Below are 19,711 nucleotides of genomic sequence, written 5' to 3' on the forward strand. Positions count from 1 at the left end.
CTCTGCATGATCTCTACAATGTAACACTCCACCTCGGCGACATCTGTCTGTGCCCTCGGCACTGGCGCCGGCTACGCCGTCGCCTCTCACGCCACACCAATCATCTTCAACATCCGGTCCACCTGCGCGGCCCGCCCCTTGACTGGTGCCTGCTTGACACCAAACAGCCGCACAGACGTATCGCGCCATGCGCCAATGTACGTCAAGTTGGCAACGTACACATCACCCCACAGCAGCGACGTGAGCCACACACACGACTGGGGCGACCACTGGAACTTGCGCGGGATGAACGGCGCAGCCGGTGGAAGCACGTCATCGAGCGACGCGCCCTTGAGGATGTTGAACACCTTGGCCGACGGCGCACCCTGCACAGGCAACGAGTCCTGGATCTTGGGAAGCAGCTCGGAGATGGCAACGAGAACAGGGTCGAGGGGAAGGCTGAGGTGTGTCAGTCGTCATCGTCGTTTGCGCCATGCCACTTACCCCTTCTGCCAGCTCGTGACCCACTCCTGCGTCGGGACGTAGCCGTTGGGGCCGACACCAGCAGCAGCAAGCTTGAGCAGCTCCTCGTCCGGCACGTCACCCTCTCCGTCGGTGGCAGAATCGGACGCCGGCTCGGTGGCGCGCATCTTGCCCCGTGCCTTCTCTGACAGGCCCGCCTTGGTGGGCGTAGACTCGCTCGAGGCAGGGGCTGCAGGCGAAGACTCGGAGTTGCGCTTTGGTGAGGACGCGCCCTCGATCGGATTCGGCGCCGGGTCGACGATGCCACCGGTTGGCGACGTGAGCTGAACAGTTGGCCCACTGCTCTCCTCGCCCTCGTCGTCATCAATCTCGCGGCCGAGCAGTGCGGCCTTCTCAGCCAGCATGGCAAGCTCCGAGTTGGTGCGCACAAGGCCGGGGCGAGCCGGCGCGTTGCGCTCCTCGGCGGCGGCGATGCGGTTCTTGCGCCGCTGAATGTCGCGCAGGCCAGACATGAGAGTAAATGTCGCCAGGGTCTGGAAGTCCTGGTGCTTTTGCAGGATAGCGTACACGAGGTTGGGGTTCTCGCTCAGCTGGTGGTACAAGACCGAGTTGAACGTCTCGAGCAGGTAGTAGACGAGTCGTGGGTGGCCCTCGTCGGCGAGCAAGAAGTTGGGTGATGAGAATGCCTTGAACAGCTGCATCAGGCGCGTGGACGCCTGGACACCGAGGTGGCGGAGCGACGGCGCCGAGTTGGCAATGGCAATGGTGAGCGCGGGGAACAGGGGGTTGAGTCCCGGCGTCGTGGCGATCGAGTAGATGGAGGTGATCATGAAGTCGGCGGTGCTGCCCTGGACGGCCCACTTGGAGGGGACTGCCTGGCGGAGCGGCTGGTTGATGGCCGTACCGAATCCGGGGTCGACTGACAGCGTCTGCAGCAAGTACGCCAGGAGACGGAGGAGGCCGTGCTGCGCGGGGTCGTTCTTGTACTCGAGGCAGCAAAGGATGATGTAGCCGACAATGTCGACGGCCTTGCCGGATTCGAAGAGGTAGGCTTTGAAGCGCTGCGACATCAGTGGCATTCAGGCGAATCATGCGCAAAGCTACCGACCTTGTTTAGGTCGACCAGACGCCAGAGGAGCATGACTGTGATGTTAGCAGCGCAGCTTGGCATCAGATCAACAAAGCCACGTACACGCTTCCAGGACATAGGGGATGGGCTGCCGGCTGCCGGGGAGGTAACCGCTCTGCACCGCGTGGTGCTCCTCCAAAATACCAAGGATGCCGCTGAGGACAAACTCGAGGTCGTCCTTGCGGTGCTGGCAAAGTCAGCGCTGCACACTCCTACCCACTCACGAGCTTGGAGATGAAGAACCGGAACGCGTTGTCGTCCTTCTTGGCGGCGTCGGCGGGCGGGCCGCCCGGGGGAGGGGGCAGACCTGGCACGTCGTCAAAGCTGCGGTAGTCGAGCGCGACGAGCAGCGTCATGAGACATGTGCGCACGAGGGTGCGGCGCTCGTCGGACGCGCGGAACACGAGGTTGGCGTAGGGCAGCGAGCTCGTCGCGTCGGGCTTCTGCGTCGCGAGCGACGTGTTGAGCAGCGAGCAGAGCAGGGACAGGACAAGCCGGCGCTCTAGGTCGTGTGTCATGTGCGCGAGGGGCGGGTTGGGCGTCGTCTGCAGCGCCGACGGCGGCGTGTAGATCGTAATCGAGACGAGCACGAGCAGGAAGCGGAGCACCTCGACCTTGTTGCGGTCGAGCTCGGGCGTCGACCCAAGCGAAACGGTGCTACCCACACCCTTCTCCCAGATAATGTACTGTCCGTCAGCACCCTCCCTTCACCATCACGACTCACGTTGATCTTGTCCCCTGTGCCGGCGACACCGCGCACCGACTCGGGCACGCTGAACCCGGCGCAGAAGAGCAGGTCGATCACGACCGAGAAGAGGCGGTCGGCCAGCGACGGCAGCAGCTCGGTGTTGGCGTCCTCGTCCTCTGCGGCCGCAGGGGTGGGGTTGGACAGCGGGTCGTTGAGCGACGCCTTGAGCTTGCGGGGGTTGAGCGCGTCCGTCTCGTCGTCCTCGTCGTCGTCATCGTCGTCAGCAATCGTGAACTGGTTCTCCTCTGCCGCGGCCGGCGCCTCGCGCTTGACGCGTTTCCGCGAGAAGAGGTGCAGGTCCGCCCACGTCTGGTCGGCGACGCCGTCCGCCTGCGCCTCGTACACAATGACAATGACGCGCCCCAGCACGCGCAGGCAGTTGAGCACCTGCGTCGTGCTGGCCACCTTGCCCGTCTCTGCGGGCGTGGTGGAGCTCGGGAAGCCGTCGGACGGGATCAGCGCGAACAGGTGCTGCGAGAGCACTTCGACGAGGTTGGCGACGTTGGTCGGGTTGGCGCTCAGCGCCTGCCGCACGTCGGCAGCCGAGACAATGTTGTACACGTCGGCGGCTGAGCTGAAGAGGGTCCAGTACTGGCTCCAGTAGGCCTCGTCGCTGAGCGGGATGACCTGGGGGCTTGTCAGCGGCGGCGGCAGTGGGACAGCTTACATCGTCGCCAGAGAGACGCTTGACGCCGTTCACGCCAGCCTTGAAGGTCAGCAGCGCGTCCTCCTGCGACGAGAGGAACGGCAGGCCGATCGCCTGCGGGAGCGACTTGAGCGTGGGGAGGTTGCGGAACATGGCCGTCGTGTGGGACGAAGGAGAGGTGGAAGAGACAGAGACGCGCTCGAGTCCCGGTCGGTCGGTCGGACCTGGGGTGGGTAGTCGCTGGCGGGGGCCGTGCGGTGCGTGCCCGGCTAAGCTTGTAGCGAGTGTGTCGGGGTCGACCTGTGCGCGATGCTGGCGGCGTTCGGCGCTGTTTGTGTAATGCAGTCAAGTGTGTCGTGCAATGCAATAATGCGAATGGAGAATGATCTGCCAAGGATGGGATGGGTGCGTCGAGGGGCGGCGCGATGGGCGGCTGTGCCGCTGCGAGTGACTTGACGCGTGGCAGTTGTTGTGCTCTCTGCCGCAGCGGCCAGACCTTTGGCTCACAGTGCCTGACTGACCTTTCCGCTTTCCGCGGTCAACTTTCAGGCTCCCCCTTGCACCTTTGCCCGCTCTACACCCAGCCAGATACAAATACACATGCATGTGTGCACTCCCTAATCCCACAAGAAACACGACACGACAAATAGTTCTAGTGGTATGGTACAGGTGCAGGTGAGAAACAAAACAGCACTCAAGCACTTGGCGACGGCCCTGGACTTGGTCTAGGGCTGTCGCCTTCAAACGGCCCTCGTCGTTTGGCATTGGATCGCTCCCTCGCCGCCGCAATCATCTCCACAACAGACTCTTGGTGGATCGGCTTGGTGAGCAAGTGGTCGGCTCCAGCGCCAAGGTACTCGTCCTGGTCTTCGCGGAGTGCGTTGCCGGTGCAGCCGACGATGAAGATGTCGCTGCCAAGGGCTCGCAACTCGCGTGCCACTTCGACGCCAGAGAGCATTGGCATTTGGCTGAGCTTGTCAGTTGACGTCTTACACCGGCCAACTCACTTGTCCAGGAAGACAATCTCAAATGTCTTGGCTTCTGGGTCGACCGCATTGGCGGTAATCAGATCCAGCGCGACCTGGCCGTTCTCCGCCTGGGTCACCTGGTGACCCATTCGTTTGATCATTCGAGACATGAGTTTGCGTGTAAGGCTGGGGGTGTCAGTGAGCAGTTCAGGCTCCAATCTTACTTGTCATCGTCGACCACGAGCGTTGACAAGGGTCGGTCGTCGTCGTCCGAGTCCCTTGGCGGTGACGGATCTCGACTGACTGTCGACGGATCTGTACGCTCTGTGAGGGGGGTTTCTGTTGGGATTGTCAAGGGCGGTTGTTCGGCTGGTGGATCGCCGAACTGCGACTCAGACGGCGGCTGTGGAGTAGCCTGCACAGATTTGTCTCCTTCTTGAGGTTCTTCAATCGCAGGTAATAACATTCTTGGCGTTGCGAGGTCGGGGGTTTCGCCCGGCTGCCTCGGTATCATACCATACGGCATTTCAAACCTGCCCGTCAGCGGTGACCAGTGATGCCATCAAGCCTATTGCTCACCAGAACGTGCTTCCGACACCCAGCTCGCTATCCACACCCAGACGTCCTCCGCTCAACTTGACAATCTGCCGCACGAGTGCCAGACCCAGACCGGAGCCCTTTCCGCCCTGCCTCCTGCCAATCTCGGTCTGGACATAGGGCGAGAATAGACGGTTGTTCTTGAGGTCTTCTGGCCGTAACCCAGCTCCGGTGTCGTGCACTTCAACGCGGACGACTACTCGGGATTTTGTTGGAGGTAAGGCAGTGCCACCGACAGAAATCTGTCGAGTGAGAGGCCCATCCTGTTCCGGCGTCTGTCGTCGGAGGTGAATGCTTGGATCGAGTGACATGCGTCTCATTTCGAGAAGCACCGAGCCCTTTTCTGCATCAAACGAGCGGTGACGACGCGGCCCGTTGGCAGTGATATCCTCTTCGTAAGGCTCGTCGTGGCCGAATGGGCTTTGTGGTGCAAACTCGCGGATCGGGCTCGACGCAACAATCTCCTTGATTGTGCTGCTTCGATCGTTGTCAATGTTTGAGTCCGGTGGCGGCAGTATCAACTTGGTGGTAACTCGAACCTCGCCCCTGGACGTGAACTTGAGGGCGTTGGAGACAAGGTTGCTGGTGACTTGGCGCAAGCGCATTTCGTCGCCCACGAACTGACTTCCGACTTGGTCTATCCGTGGATCGAGGTCAATCTTGAAGTCGACATTGGCTTGCTCGGCCTGCGCTCGGTGCGACAGTGCCACAATCTGGATAGATTTGTGGAAGTCGAACGGTTTTCTAGCCTGCGAGAAGCGACCCGACTCCATTCGGTTGAATGAGAGTACGTCGTTGAGCACCTTTTCCATCATGGCGAGACTGCCCATCAACCCATGGACCAAGTCGGCCTGGTCTTCGTCGATGTTCTTGAACACACCCTCGCCTTCGAGGTTCTGAACTGCGAGGAGGGCAGTGTTGAGAGGCACGCGCACCTCGTGGAAGACTGGTGTCAGTGGGAGTGACGCAGCGCCAACGTACTGTAAGACACGAAGCGCTTCTTCGACTCCTCGGCCTTGCGCTCCATGATCTGCGCAGCTTGGACCGCACTGCAATGTCAGGCTGTGCTCAGCTGCGTCGCACTCACCGATACTGCAGCTTGAGCTGTTGTCGCAGTAAGAACAGCTGTCGCTCAGACTGCTCCTTGAAGTACGACGCCATAAGCAGGAAAGCGTGGTAGATCGCGACTGCGAGTCAGGCGAGAGCGGCATGTCCAACTCACTGATGATGGGATCCCGCCAGGTAGACTTTGGCGCGTCCTCGGGCGCGAATAACATGAAACTGGTCAAGAAGACGGACAGGAGCATGCCAAACAGGTGCAGGTAGCGGTTCTGGCCCATGCACAAGAGAGCGAGGGTCGGGAGACCGAGCATCGAGCCCATGAGGTAGAGGAACTTGTTCCCTCCGCAGGTGTTGTCGGTTCTGAAGGCCTGCGAGTGTTAGCCAGCAGTCAGGGGTGGAGGTGGAGCGTCTCACCTTGCAGATGTACTGTGCGCGCAGTGGTTAGCAGCCCGTAAAAGACGTCAGCACCCCATGCGACCCACCATATCAATGGTGATGAAGATCTGATGACTGTCAGCGCCCATCGCCTCGCACACGCAAGCCACACTCACACCCCACGACCACACCGAGACGAATAAGAACGTGTTGTACACCCATCGGAAGCGGATCGTGCCGTCGAACAAGACCATGATTGGCAGTGGGATGGTGAAGAAGCCGAGGACACCGACAAACATCTGGAGCGTGAGTTCCACTCGACAGCGCGTCAACTTACGGCCCAGTCATACGGCTGGAAGTAGCCTCTGAGGCCTAACGACACGAGCCAGTCAAACAACAAGAAAATCGCGCAGAACATGGCGGGGTACTTTTGCGAGAACCACGTCTGGGGGCCGTCAGCTCACGCTCCACCTGCGCACCCACCTCGCGGCGGTAGCTCGCCTCCTTCTTAGGCTCGGGGAACGTCTGGCTCCCAAAGTGCTTGAGGGCGGGCCAGATCGTGTCCGTGATGAGGTGCTTGAACCACGCTGCCGAGCCAATATGCCGCCTGCGGTGGCGGAGGCTCGACCCGTCCGCGTCGGAGCGTGCGCTGTGGCTCAGCCCGCCGCTGAACAGCTTCGAGTCGTGAGAGTGCGTGTCGCTGACTGTGCTGGCGTCGTCCTTGTCGTCGTCGCCGTGAGCGATGCTATGCGCCGGCTCGTCAAACACGGCGTCGAAATCCACGTCCTCCACCACGACAGACACGGGCTCGGGCGGGCCGCTCTTCTCCGCAAGCACAGACTGCTGCGTCGACATGTGCTGCAGCCCTGGCCTCCGGCGCGAGGACCACGCGCACGTCTTGTCGGCTGTTGCTGCCTCGGGTGTCGCAGCAGCGCCCGCGGCCGCAGACGACTTGCGGGGCGGTGCTGGCGGCTCGTAGTCGGACCCCTCGCCGCCCGACATGCCCGAGCTGCTCCCGAGCGACGGCTGCATCTGGAGCGAGGAAAAGACGGAGCGCAGCATCTCTTTCGGCTTACGGTCGCCCGCGAAGCGGATGTTGGGCAGCTTGCGCCGCGACGGCGTCACTGGTTCTGCTGTTGGCGCTGACGCCGACTCGCCGCCCTCGGGGCTGATGGTCACGATGCGCGGCCGCTGCGGCGGCAGCGGCGGTGGCGCGCGAGGACCTGGTGGCCCGCTCGAGCTGCCGGTAGCCACCATGGTCCAGCGCGCGCCGTGTCGAGTGTGCGCCTGGCCGGGTGTTGTTGTTGTCGGTCGTGCGGTGTCGAGCTCGGCGCTGTGCTCGTTGTTTCGGTGCGGTGTGTAGTGTGTGGAATGTAAGTCGAGTTGTTGCAGCCGTTGCCGTGCGTGCCTTCGCCTTTGTCTCGGCTGTGTGCTCGCGTCGACTGTCGCCGCTGCAAATAGGTTGGAGACCAAGTGGAGTTTTGTTTCAACTGGCGGGATGGGCAAGGCAGCAAGTTGTAAACGAGGTCTAGTTCAACCAACGCTGCCGTCACTTCTAATGGGCACCGCAAAAACACGGCCCCCCTTTGTTGATCGCCCTGATCAACGACACGCAGGCAGGCTACCATTACAACAGTGCATGCAAGACTCCATGTACTCGGCGGTGCAAAGCGCGTCCGCATGCATACCTCACTCCGTGGCCGCCGCTGGGGGCCGTTCCGCAGCCCGGCGGCTCCATGACCACAGCCGACAACCTTGCTTGGGCCGAGGTGGGGTCCTAGGCCTAGGCTTGGCACTCTGCGCACGCGCGGTCGCGACGGTAGCGAGCGGGGATGGCGCCGCACACCGCCCGACGGAACACACCCTTCTTCACGTGGCCCGATATGGGATCCGACGGGGTGGCGGAGGGGGGCTTAATTGATTCAGACTCTAGGTTAGTAGCCAGTTCATGTTTGTTCTACGAACACTTGCCTCTACGTCTACTGTACATGGCCACACCCATGCGTATCTATCATTCTATGCTCTACGAATATAAAATGTGTGTGGACGGCTCGTAACACCTCGCTCGCTGCCAGGGCAGCCGGGAAGTGGAGCGGAGTTAACGGGAGGGAGAGGCTGTCGCTCAAAACAATGGTCGCTGTGGAGCTGCTATGCGAATACGTCGTCGTCGGATGGAGCGATCCGGCGACCAAAGCAGGTGTCAAACAGGTTCGACAAGTGTTGGAGCAGCTCAGCATCGGCGTGCCTCTCGGGACCATCACCCTTCAGCGATGTGGCGAGGAGCGCAATGGCGCCGGACGCCACATCTGTGCGCGTGTCAGTTCAGAGCATGAGTACCGAACTCACGGAACACGTCCCAGTACGCTGGGCTCTCTGGCCCGCGTAGCTTGCACATGATTGACATGAGGGCGTGGAACGGTGACTGGCGATACTTGATGTAGTGGACCCGTTTGCTGGTAGACACGGCTGCTTGATGTCGGCGTCGGCCTCCAAGTGGGGTTGGCGGCGGCGCCGGATCTGTCGATAGTGCAGCTTCGCACAGTTCGAGGAGCCAGATCAGCTCAGTTTTGGACCCCGGCCGTAGCTCGCGAAGGAGTTCACGATGAGTAACCTGGCTGATGGTTACCGCCCTGGTCCTGCCGCCCGTGGCTTTACCTCCAGGCATGGGTACATTCTGGCGCGTCTGAAGAATCCGCTTGGCGGCAGCTTGAGCCGTCACCTCGATATACTGCGGAGTGAGTCAAGGCGTGGCGAAGGTGTACTACCATGTAATCCTTTGTCCTGCCGTCGTGGCGGTCAATGCAGATGTGGATTGGCTGGGGATGATCTGGCGGTAGCGACCTGGGAGGTAGAAAGCGCTTGACAATGTCCGGCTCAATATCCTGCGGGGTTAGCTGGTGAGGATGGCGGCTCATTAGCTGCAGTACCCACCCACGCAATGTTGTCAATGCGCATGACGATCGTCTCACCGGGCACGGACTTGTCGTCCGAGCTCGGGCTCTCGTAGAGTCGCCGCGGTTTCGGCTTGCACGATACGTGCACCTGCGAGCTGTAGAGCTTGAACGAGGAGACATGGTCCATGCACGCCGGGCACTTGGACGTGCCTTTGGACACGGAGACGGCGGCGAGGGTCGACGAGAAGCACTGTGGGCAAGCGGAGTCCTGGCAGGTAAGCATCGTAGGATGAGTGCACCTACACCACACGGCAGGAAATGGTACATCCTGGGACTCTTGGCGTCACATGCGTCGCACGACTTTTCTTGGGGTGTGAAGAGGTCTGCCTCGGATTCGAGCTGCGCTAGGGCGATCGTGGGCTCTGAGACGTCGGCGTCTTTAGGCGTGAGTGGCGGCGATTCCTCAGGAGTAGTCGATTCGGTATCTGGACTCGAGAGTGGCATCCTGGCAGGCGCCGAGGCTCGCCGTTTCATGTTCAGAAGAGCCAGCTGAGTAGTTAGCGTCCGAGATCCATTGCCAACTACCAAAGAGTGTGTCCACTCGCTGTCCACATCGCTCGACGAGGACGGCTCGGCCATGAGCACGGACCCCGCGTCGCTCGTGTCGAGGCTGTAGTCATCGAGCTCGCTGATGCCGTCGTACTCTGGAATTGGCGCGCTATACGCCACCCAATCTGGCGAAGGGGTCGGTGTCGGCATGAGGGGGCCACCTGGCCGGCGGACCTTGGTCGGCGTCGTCGGCGTCTGGGGGACGTACCGCCGCCACGTGTTGGGCGGAGTTGAGGGAGGGATGGGTGGTGGCGGGACTTCAGAGGATACGGTTTTCTGTGAGCCTTCGCTACAGTTCGACGACGTGCTAGAGACGTCGATGAGAACGGGTTTGGAGAGGCCCACAATGATGACCAGATTCTGGGGGTGAGCTGCCGGTTTGTTGATCCTGCCTACGTAGCTCACCCCGTCTTCTCTCCACCGGCTGATCATCTTTCTCGAGGCCTCAGAGAGCGCTAAAGCGGCCTCGAGGACCGCCGATGACTCTTGCGCGTCGACTGGGTTGCTGAGAGCAGCACTGGCTGTTACGGAGGCCATTTTGCCTGCGAGGGTTAGGACTGAGAGGCGTTAGGGGAGTACCATTAGGGGGTTAGGGGGTTAGGGCTGTTACGTGGGGGTAGGTACTCTACTGTCGTATCACGGGTTTCAAGGCCTATACACAGGGATGGACTAGTATAAACAGATGAACAGAGAAGGAGATGAAGAGAGAGATAGACATGGAGAAAGGTTGCCTGTTCCCCCTACTTGGAGGCCAGTGCCACCCCCGCACCGGAGAAGTCCGGCCAGAGTCACGTGTGGCTATGGGTCCGTTGCCGATGACACCACATGGCGCGCGCGCGCGGGGGGGCGACAATGACGCGGAGCTCCCCTTTGAATCGACACGCTCCCTTCTCATGCGAGCACCATTTTCTTCTGCCCCAATCAGACATCTCCCATCTCTCCTCTTGCGCACACATCACCGCAGGTTCACAAGCAACATGGCCGCCAACCCCCAGTTCATCAAGTACGTCGACGACCACCAGGCCGACTTTATCGACCGCCTGCGCCAGGCCGTCGAGATTCCTTCGTGAGTAGCGGTGCTACATGTTCCGGCCGACGCGACGTGGACTGACGTTTCCAGCGTGTCGGGTAACCTTGAGTAGGTGTTGGGCTAGCAGACACTGGTGGTGCCCACGGTCTGACCACGACCCCAGCTACGTCAAGGATGTCGAGGACATGGCCGAGTTCCTCGTCAAGCAGCTCACCTCGCTCGGCGTCAAGGTCGAGAAGCGTCCCATCGGCAGCCACAAGATTGGCGAGACCGAGGTCGCGCTGCCTCCTGTTGTCATTGGCGAGATCGGCAACGACCCCAAGAAGGTGTGTGTGTGTGGCGAGGGGATGTGGCGCTTCCCGCTGACTGCCTTGCTCAGGTCAACCTCCTCGTCTACGGCCACTACGACGTGCAGCCCGCGCTCAAGGAGGACGGCTGGGACTACGACCCGTTCAAGCTGACGCCTGACCCCAACGGCTCGGGCCGCCTGTACGGCCGTGGCTCGACCGACGACAAGGGCCCCGTCATGGGCTGGCTCAACGTGCTCGAGGCGCACCAGAAGCTCGGCCTCGAGCTCCCCGTCAACCTCAAGATGGTGTTTGAGGGCATGGAGGAGAATGGCTCGGAGAACCTCGACAAGTTTATCGCGTCCGAGAAGGACAAGTTCTTCAAGGGCGTCGACGTCATGTGCATCTCGGACAACTACTGGCTCGACACCAAGACGCCGTGCTTGACCTACGGCCTGCGTGGTATCAACTATTATGAGATCAAGGTCCAGGGCCCCGCGCGCGACCTCCACTCGGGTGTCTTTGGCGGCACCATCCACGAGCCGATGACTGACCTCATCGCCGTTAGTAAGTAGCGTGGTAACGAGCCGCGCTTACGGCTCCCAGTGTCCAAGCTCGTCTCGCCCTCTGGCGAGATCCTTGTCCCCGGCATCAAGGAGCTCATTGCCCCCGTGACGGCCGACGAGCAGGCCAAGTTTGAGAAGATCCACTTCAGCCTGCAGGACATTGAGGGTGCCGTTGGTGCGCAGACGACGCTGTCGAACGACACTGTCACCACTGTGAGTTGAGGTCGACATTCTGAGCTAACTCTCAGCTCATGGGCCGCATGCGCAACCCCTCGCTGTCGCTGCACGGTATCGAGGGTGCGTTCTACGCCCCCGGCTCCAAGACGGTCATCCCCGCGGCCGTCAAGGGCAAGTTCTCGATCCGCCTCGTGCCCAACCTCGGCATCAAGAACACGACCGACCTGGTCGTCAAGTACGTCCAGGACGAGTTTGCCAAGCTCGGCTCGAAGAACAAGCTCGACGTGTACCTGACGCACGGCGGCGAGCCTTGGATTGCGGACCCCAACGTAAGCTAGCCACAGCTCCTCCCAGCTAACGCCCCCAGCACTACAACTACCGCGCGGCGCACAAGGCCACGGTCGAGGTCTACGGCCAGGAGCCCGACTACACGCGCGAGGGCGGCTCGATCCCCGTCACGCTCGACTTTGCCAACATTCTCGGCCTCAACGTGCTCTTGCTTCCTGTCGGCCGCGGCGACGACGGCGCCCACTCGACCAACGAGAAGATTGACACGTCCAACTACATCAACGGCACCAAGCTGCTCGGCTCGTACATGTACGAGCTGGCCGCGATTGACAAGCAGTAGGCTAGGGATTAGAAGCAGGGAGACATGTATGAGTTTGAAGTGCGCGGCGCGTGTGAATCGCAGGGGTGAGACCTTGCAGGAGCAAAATGCAGACCGACTAATGTTACAATTGCACCAACCCAACCCAACCCAACCCTACCCTCCTGCCCTCCTGCCAAACGTGCCGTAGCCCCAGCCGCTCTCGCCGCCGCTCTCCTCAACCGCAGCGTTGCTGCCCCACGAGTGGCCCAAGAAGCGCGCACTCGTGCTACGGCGCACGAGCTCGCCGACGGCGCCCTCCGCCGCGCCAGCGACCTCGGCGGCCAGATTCAGCCCGGCAGAGATACTCGTGCCGTCGCGGACGACGATGGCCGTCGGCCCAGTGGGGCGGGGCATGTCGATGATGCTCGACTCTGAGACGGTGCTCGCCGAGTCGTCGTCAGAGTAGTACTCGTCGCTTGCTAGCCCCATTTCCACATCAAAGCTCTCGTTGGCGCCCGCGCCGAGCGAGTAGATCGGGCGGCCGCCATAGTCTGTGCTGGCGTAGCTTCTCCCCAGCTCGTCGACGGGCGGCGCGCGGACGCGCGAGCTCGTCGGGTACGGGATCGGGGACGGGAACCCGTCTGTCGTCGTCGCGAACGACGCGTCGGCCGCGGACGGCGCAGGCACGTGGAAGCGGGGCTCGCGGCTCGTGCCGCGCACCGCGCGCTCGAGCTCGTCGTACTCGCCGAGAAAGTCGCCGCGCCAGCCGTCGTCGTCCGAGGGGACAGTGTACATTGTCCCGAAGGTGCGGTCGCCCGCGGCGTCGGGCGTCGCCTCGCGCGAGTCGGAGCTGCTCGGGAGGTCGTCGATGCGCGAGCTCGGCGTGGCGAACAGCGCGCGGTCGAAGATGCTCATGTGCGCGCTGGCGCGCCGCCGGCCCACCCCCATCGGCGTGAGTGAGGGCGATAACGGGGGAAGGGAGGGGCTGCGCCCGTCTGACGGCGCAGGCGGGCCGCGCATCGAGAAGGGCGGCTGTTGAGCCGTTGGGGCCGGCACGAGGCGGACGAGGAGGAGGAAGAAGACCTGGGCGCGTTAGCTCGGTGGTGGCATGTAACGCTCGTCGCCGTCGCCGGCGGCTGGCGGCAGTGCAAACAAACAACGGAACGCACGTATTCAAACGCGGATATCAAGCATGTCTGCGGGGGTGTAAGCGACAACCAGCGCAAGCAGTGTAGTGTACCCACAATCCCGAGGTAGTAGTACGTCCCCTCGTCGACGGGGATACGCATCAGGCGCGCCGCGCACACCTCGTATGTGCAGGTGATGATGGACGCGGCCGCGGCGGCGATGACCCACGAGCCGCGGCTGCGCCACCGCGCAGAGGGGAGGACAACGAGGAGGAGGACGGCGGCGCGCAGGACCGCGAGGGCGGGGAGGTACGGCGGCGTCGCTTGGGGATGGTTGTAGGCGCGCCAGGCGGCGTAGGACACGTCTGCGAGCGCGACGGGCAGCAGTGGGAGCGGGCGCAGCGGTAGCCTTGACGGCCTGGACGGCGCGAAGAGCGGGCTGGCCGGCGTCGGCACCGGGTGCTGCCTGCCTACTGAGAGGGACCGCGCCGCCTGGTGCTGGTGTTGTCGGGCTGTGCGTGCCATGAGTCGGGTCGTGTGCTGTAATGTGGACGACAAGAGAGAGAGAGTTGAAGTGGACGTCGACGGCGGTCGGTGTCTGAGCCAACCACCCTTGGCGGCTGTCGTCGTAGCGTGACGCTTGTGTCAACAAACCCTTCTTCCGTTTTGGGTCTTGTTCTTGGCCGAACACGGCGCGCAGCGCGACTGTTTTGCCCGCCACCCCACAGTGACTGCGACGCCCACTGCCCACCGCCCCAGGCACACCAGACCCCCCCCCCATTCAAATCGCGGATTTGTTTACATGCAAGCGTCAAACACAAACTCTACTACTATTGTCACAAATTGATTTGCAGTCACGACAAGAGGAAACAATGTATGCTGTATGGGAATCAAAAAAGGCACTTCAAAGGCCCATGCCGAGGTTCATGCCGGTCCCCTACCTCCAAGGCGGGGCCGTGTTCTCGCCACCCAGCTTCTGCATCGACGGCCTGGGCTTGAGCGTGGCGCCAGTGGCGGGGGCCGCGGCACCAGCACCAGCGGCGTTGCTCGACTCGGCCGCAAGCGTCTGCAGCGGCCCCATTGTAGAGGACCGCCCACGCGGTGCAGCCATGGCTCGCCGCACACCGGCAGTCGTACTGCTGCCAGGAACCGCATTCTCGGCGGGCGAGCCAACAGGTGACGGGATGAGAGATGGTCTGGCGTACGGCCCCTTGCCGTGAATCTTCTGGCGGTCATGTCGGAGTGACAGTCTGCGGTTGCCAGCTCCAGGCGACGATGTGAGCTCGGCAGCAGTCGAACGCGCGGCTGACGCTGCCGTTGGTTTCATGAGGTTTGAAGCACTCAGAGAGGCGCGCGGAGCGGTAGGTAACTGGCGCAGCTCGCTCAACGGGCCGACAGACGAGCGGACACGGGCAGGGCGGCCCAGACCAACGCCTCCGTGCTTCGAGTCGGCGCCGCCCTCTGGTAACTGGGGCGCCGCCATGCTGAGGTTCTCGCCACCAAGGGCAGAGGTTCCTCCACCCTTGCCCATGAGGATGCGGTTCTTCTTCCATTCCGGAATGTCGGCGTCACTTGTGCTGCTGGAGGCTGCTGAGAGGACAGAGGGTGCGGGGATCGGTGCAGGAGTCGCCTCCACAGGAGGAAGGACGCTGAATGGCGCGATGGGCGAGGTGTTGAGCGTCGACGGTGCTGGTGCTGGGAGACCCTTCAGGTCGTCTCTCATCTCCTCCCACTCCGCAGAGTCGTCATCGGTTTCAATCTCAAAGCTTGGGGATTGAGACCCACGAGGGCGGTAGTTGAAGACTTGCTTGAGCTCGCCCTCGCCAGTCTCATCGCCAAACCTCGCCCTGAAGGTCCTGGTCGGCTCGCGTAAACCCTTTGTGAGCACGGATTTGCGCGGGGACACCAGGCCGCGCTCAAAGCCTCCCTTGCCCTCAATGACCTTCATGATGCGCTTGCGGGCGGGAGACTTGGGGTTGTTTCTGAACGACATCATCGACACGTCTGCGGTATGGCGGGAGGGGGTAGGAGGGAGGGCAGCTGGCAGCTGGCCGTCGTAACGCGAGAGGGCGCCGAAGATGTTGGCGACCTCCATCTCGGACCGTGCCGTGGCCTCGCGAGCGTGCTTGAAGTGCAGGCGGATTGTCTCGGGGTCTGTAGTGCCCGACTCGACCAGCTGCATAAGAGCGCTTTGCTGCTGCTGGGCAAGGGCCTGGATACGCGCGAAAGCAACGGCACCGCGGGCGAGGGCATCGTTGGCGACTCCAAGAGCGGCACGGTAGCCCCTGATGCGGGCATCCTGCACAGACGCAGAGACGCGAGAGCGGTGCACGTCCACCTGGAGGGACACGTTGTGAAGGATCGGGTCGTCTGGGTCGGCAAAGGTGTTGGCGACGGTCTGAGTGAAGAGGGTCTCCAAAGACCTCTTGAGGTCTTCCTCCTTCTGAACAGTGGCCTGGACCAGGCGGTTGTTGTCAAACGCCTCAGTCTGCTTCGAGACGAGATCGGTGAGGTACCTCTCCTCCCAGTTGCGGTCGACACAGTCCTCGTCCGACTCGATTTCGCCACGCCTGGTCTCGAGGTAGCTTGTGGCGATCTTGGAAGCGTCCCATTTGGCTCGCAACTCGGCACCTTCCTCGATGGAGGCCTTGCCTTCGGCGACCTTGGCCCGAACGATGTCCATCGCCTCGGTTGCCTTTCTCTGTGCATCTTCTCTCTTGCGCTTCTTGGTGGCACTCTCCTCTCCGTCGTTGTCCTTGAGGCGCTGCTCGAGAAGCTTGTTCTGTTCGCGGAGCTCGGCGATGAGCTGGACGTATTGGCGGGCACTGACATGCGTGCCGCCAGTGTTGCGCGAGACGGTCATCTTGACGCTCTTTGCACGATCCGCCCACACCAGAGTGTTGCTTGTGTCCTCCATGTCCTTGGAACTGGGCGACACACAGACGATCATGACGGTGCGGCAGTTGCCGCCAAGGGAGAATTTCAGGAGACGCGTGAGTTTCGAGTTGCGGTATGGGACGTGGGGCTTGGAGCCGTTCCTCTGCGCGCCGCACAGGGCACTGATACAACTGCTGAGTGCGAGAAGAGACTTGTTGATGTTGGCTCCCTCCTTCATGCGGTCGCCCATGTTGCGGGTAGCCGCGGCGCGCTCGCTTCCAGCCAGGTCGATGATGGACAGAGTTGCGGATGAAGAGTCCTGGCTGACGGCGTCGTTGTCCATGTCCACATCGGGGCTCTTCGACTTGCGCGAGACATTGATCTGGAGGACGGCGTGAGAGCGAGACGAGACGCTGTTGGACTCGGTGTAAGAGGTCGAGCGACGCTCGTTGCCTAATAACACGAGCTCCATGACCTCGCCGACCGACTGTGGTGTCCTGATAGTGACTTCGGCGATCGTCACCCGCTCCTTTTCATTCTCTAGAAGCTTCAGGCCTCCCGGTGGCATCGGCGCCGGGAACTCGTCGTGAAGCAGGTCGCGAATAGTCTCGTTGTAAATCTCGACCATCAGGACCTCGAGCTGCGTCTCGTAGCGATCCTTGGACTCCTCGATAAGCTCGAACAAGTCGCTCATGGTGCGGACAATAACGCCAGGGTCGTCGGCACATCCACTGATGGTGTGCGTCTTGCCGCAGCCGGTTGCCTGTTTCGTCAGGGCTGCCCATCGCCGCGATACTCACTCCATAGGCAAACACGGTCGCGTTGTAGCCCTTGAGCACACCATCAAGCAATGGCTTCGCAGTGTTCTGGTACACCTGCTCCTGGGTAGCCTCCATCTTGAACACATGGTCAAAGACATAGCTGTGGCGGGTCAGTAAACACCCCTAGCCCGTCACATGAAACCTGACTTACCGACGATTCTTGTACCGCCTCCCGCCTACGGCTCCGCGTTTCGTCTCAGACCCGGCCTCAGGCTTGTCAAAGTCGATCTGGCGGTTGTCGATGACCTCTGTGATGGGTGTCAACGAGTGCCGCTCCAGAGTCGGGTCAGAGTCTCGACTCACCGACAATCTCGCGGATCGCTCCGCCTGGGAGCGGCTTGCGCGCAGCACTAAAGTTGCCATCACCAAGGAAGATGGGTGTTGGGGTGTGTTGAGCGAGATGGGGCAGTTCCTTCTCGTTCCAAGGGCGTGGGCGGACTGGGGTCCGTGCGTCAACAAAACATTCACAGGCAGGCAGATGGCGGCGCAGTTGTGTCAGTGTACTTACTGCAGATGCGCATGGCATTGTCGTCCATGAGGTACGCCATGCTGGGCAGTGGGCCTCGTGGGGAGGGGTGTGGGTGGTGATGAGGGTGAAGGGGAAGGCGTCGGGTGTTGACGCAGTTGGTCGTTCCCTCAGTTGACTGTCATGGGCGGGGGTGGATGTTTGGCACAGGGGAATGTGGGCCTAACCTAGGCTGTTGTTTGTTGGTGCAGTGTGGTTGCCTCGCAGGGCAATGGGGTGCAGTCGGTAGTCAAGAAGACGAGCGAGTAGGGTGGGTGGCAATGTGTGAGATGAAGGGAGGTGTTGATGTTCCCTCTCAAAGTGAGAGTTGACGAGGCTTTAAGGTGGGTGGTGGCTGCTGCCTGGCTGGGTGTTGCCTGCCGCTGATGTTGTTGTGACGTCCCAAACCGCTCAGACCCTCACTCACTTCAAAGGAAGTCAATCGCGCCTGAGTGACGGAAGCAAATTGGAGATGCCACAAGGCAGGCAACATTATTCTGGCCATCATTTTCCATTGTTATTTATCCCATTCGGCCATGTGGCATGTGTGTCCCCACGCGACTCTTCCCTGAAGGTGGACCGTGGGTCCCATGTCCGGTTATCTTATGGCCTGCCGTTCCCGACCTGGCGGCGCGTCAAAAGCCAAAGCAAAGCCATCCCAGCCAGCCAGACCAGTCTCGATTCTCAAGCCAGCCTTAACACTTCCATCCCAATTTCAACTCTTTCCACGCTCATTCACAGTCGCCGACTTGTTCATCTCCCAACCCACTCACTCACTATGGCCTCCATCCTCGCCCAGGTCATCCTCCACCCCAAGGTGTCCCAGGCCCTCGCCGTCCTCGCCACCACTATCGGTCGCGACAAGGTAAGAAGAAAGATAAAACCCAGGCGGCGGCGTGGGACAGAGGCAAATGACGCGTCATGCTAACGACGTCGCCTCTTACACCATACCACATAACAGCTCTACCGTCTCATCCAGTATGTTTCGCGCATCCTCGCGTGGTCGTTTGCGCGCAGCGGCGCGACCGACCTTGCCTCGCGGTTTGACGGCCTCAAGAGCTCCCTCGGCATGGGCCGCAAGTGTGCGTGGCGGCGAGCGGCGAAGCAGAGCGTGGGGACAGCGATCTGACCCACCTGCACAGTGATGCGCGTCTTCAAGCCCGTCGAGAACCTCCAGTCGGCACTCAACATCTCGCAGCGCCCCTTGTACGCCCGCTTTCATGACTTGTCGGAGCCAAGCTGACCGTGCACCAGCACCGGCATCACCCGCGCCGAGACCCTCGCGCAGGTCACCCAGCTCGGTCGCCAGATTGCCTACGCCATCTTCCTGGGCAGCGACTCGCTCATCTGGCTCCAGTTCGCCAAGTTCATTCGTCTTGACAAGGAGTATGTGTCGCGGTGTTTGGAATGAGCGCGGTTACTGACATGGGTTGCAGCAAGGCCGCCCGCCTCGGCCAGATCTCCAACAAGGCCTGGTTCATCGGCCTTGTCCTCTCGCTCGTCTCGTCGGGCGCTTCGCTCGTCAACCTCCGCCACCAGTCGCGCCGCTTTGCCCTCCAGTCCGAGGTCTCGCGCAGGGAAGGCGGCGAGAAGGGTCCCGACCAGGCCGCCGCCGAGGAGGCGGAGCGCCGCAAGCAGGGCCGTGCTCTTCTTGCGTGAGTTGACTGCTAGCCGCTGCTAAGCGCATCGCTCACACCCCCATCAGCCAGAGGCAGACCCTCCTCTCCCAGATTGTCACCGACGCGTTCGACATCTGGATCCCCTCCAACAACCTTGGCTACTCGCACCTCAGCGAGGGTGCTGTCGGTCTTCTCGGGTACGTAATGGCGTCGAGTAGTAGGCCTATTTCTGACTGTCCTCAGTGCCACCACATCGTACATGGCCCTGCAGAAGGTCTGGAACAAGCACGGCGCTGCCGTTGTCGCCAAGCTGGCGTAGTAATGTTAGAGAAGAGGAAGAAGTCTCCACGAGGAGGAGCCCGCAGCGACATGTGGCGTCCGTGTACGCCTCTGAGGGGAGCACGTGGCGGCTACGCATGTCCGCGAATACCGAATACCCCGAATGTGCGCGATATCGTTCTGTATGCATGTCATTGCTTGGACGAGAGGGCTGCGGCGGCGTCTGCAGAGCACATTTGCAGTGCATGCTTGTGCACATGCCGCTTATGTCGTGGCCCGTGGGTGACTTTTTAGCGCGGCCGTGTCATGTCATCGAAAGTGGTCATCGGGGGTTTCGGCCATCA

General features: G+C 61.6%; 7 protein-coding genes across 7 annotated transcripts; 2 read left to right on the forward strand and 5 right to left on the reverse strand.

Annotated features, from left to right (window-relative positions):
• Positions 1-24: 24 nt before the first annotated feature.
• On the reverse strand, positions 25-3,367 carry Hid1. Its single transcript, XM_062775595.1, has 7 exons — positions 3,007-3,367; positions 2,316-2,966; positions 1,816-2,277; positions 1,655-1,778; positions 1,571-1,605; positions 484-1,523; positions 25-438 (listed from the first exon to the last, which is right to left on the reverse strand). Exons 1-7 carry the CDS (start codon positions 3,136-3,138, stop codon positions 87-89), a joined length of 2,796 nt encoding a protein of 931 aa, XP_062631579.1. The 5' UTR covers positions 3,139-3,367; the 3' UTR covers positions 25-86.
• A 202-nt stretch (positions 3,368-3,569) lies between these two features.
• Positions 3,570-7,093, reverse strand: tcsB (Two-component system protein B). Its single transcript, XM_062775596.1, has 12 exons — positions 6,471-7,093; positions 6,325-6,432; positions 6,164-6,286; positions 6,095-6,115; positions 6,027-6,038; positions 5,773-5,980; positions 5,638-5,737; positions 5,532-5,599; positions 4,533-5,496; positions 4,178-4,486; positions 3,993-4,139; positions 3,570-3,953 (listed from the first exon to the last, which is right to left on the reverse strand). Exons 1-12 carry the CDS (start codon positions 7,047-7,049, stop codon positions 3,680-3,682), a joined length of 2,913 nt encoding a protein of 970 aa, XP_062631580.1. The 5' UTR covers positions 7,050-7,093; the 3' UTR covers positions 3,570-3,679.
• Positions 7,094-8,135: 1,042 nt separating this feature from the next.
• LOC62_07G009058 (uncharacterized protein) lies at positions 8,136-9,640 on the reverse strand (the record flags this gene model as incomplete). The annotated part of the gene is made up of 4 exons (XM_062775597.1): positions 8,136-8,293; positions 8,334-8,715; positions 8,919-9,131; positions 9,185-9,640. 4 exons carry the CDS (start codon positions 9,638-9,640, stop codon positions 8,136-8,138), a joined length of 1,209 nt encoding a protein of 402 aa, XP_062631581.1.
• Positions 9,641-10,393: 753 nt separating this feature from the next.
• On the forward strand, positions 10,394-12,222 carry dug1 (Cys-Gly metallodipeptidase dug1). Its single transcript, XM_062775598.1, has 7 exons — positions 10,394-10,556; positions 10,611-10,628; positions 10,684-10,846; positions 10,900-11,374; positions 11,414-11,586; positions 11,622-11,879; positions 11,918-12,222. Exons 1-7 carry the CDS (start codon positions 10,468-10,470, stop codon positions 12,176-12,178), a joined length of 1,437 nt encoding a protein of 478 aa, XP_062631582.1. The 5' UTR covers positions 10,394-10,467; the 3' UTR covers positions 12,179-12,222.
• A 91-nt stretch (positions 12,223-12,313) lies between these two features.
• Positions 12,314-13,791, reverse strand: LOC62_07G009060 (uncharacterized protein; the record flags this gene model as incomplete). The annotated part of the gene is made up of 3 exons (XM_062775599.1): positions 12,314-13,222; positions 13,309-13,335; positions 13,384-13,791. 3 exons carry the CDS (start codon positions 13,789-13,791, stop codon positions 12,314-12,316), a joined length of 1,344 nt encoding a protein of 447 aa, XP_062631583.1.
• Positions 13,792-14,203: 412 nt separating this feature from the next.
• On the reverse strand, positions 14,204-17,797 carry klp6 (Kinesin-like protein 6; the record flags this gene model as incomplete). The annotated part of the gene is made up of 5 exons (XM_062775600.1): positions 17,473-17,797; positions 17,268-17,402; positions 17,116-17,212; positions 16,944-17,064; positions 14,204-16,906 (listed from the first exon to the last, which is right to left on the reverse strand). Exons 1-5 carry the CDS (start codon positions 17,510-17,512, stop codon positions 14,204-14,206), a joined length of 3,096 nt encoding a protein of 1,031 aa, XP_062631584.1. The 5' UTR covers positions 17,513-17,797.
• A 216-nt stretch (positions 17,798-18,013) lies between these two features.
• Positions 18,014-19,570, forward strand: PEX11 (Peroxisomal membrane protein PMP27). The gene is made up of 7 exons (XM_062775601.1): positions 18,014-18,334; positions 18,431-18,551; positions 18,612-18,675; positions 18,724-18,855; positions 18,906-19,124; positions 19,175-19,285; positions 19,332-19,570. Exons 1-7 carry the CDS (start codon positions 18,248-18,250, stop codon positions 19,405-19,407), a joined length of 810 nt encoding a protein of 269 aa, XP_062631585.1. The 5' UTR covers positions 18,014-18,247; the 3' UTR covers positions 19,408-19,570.
• Positions 19,571-19,711: the final 141 nt, after the last annotated feature.

Source organism: Vanrija pseudolonga, chromosome 7, assembly GCF_020906515.1.
Source record: "Vanrija pseudolonga chromosome 7, complete sequence".
NCBI classification, from domain to species: Eukaryota; Fungi; Basidiomycota; class Tremellomycetes; order Trichosporonales; family Trichosporonaceae; genus Vanrija; species Vanrija pseudolonga.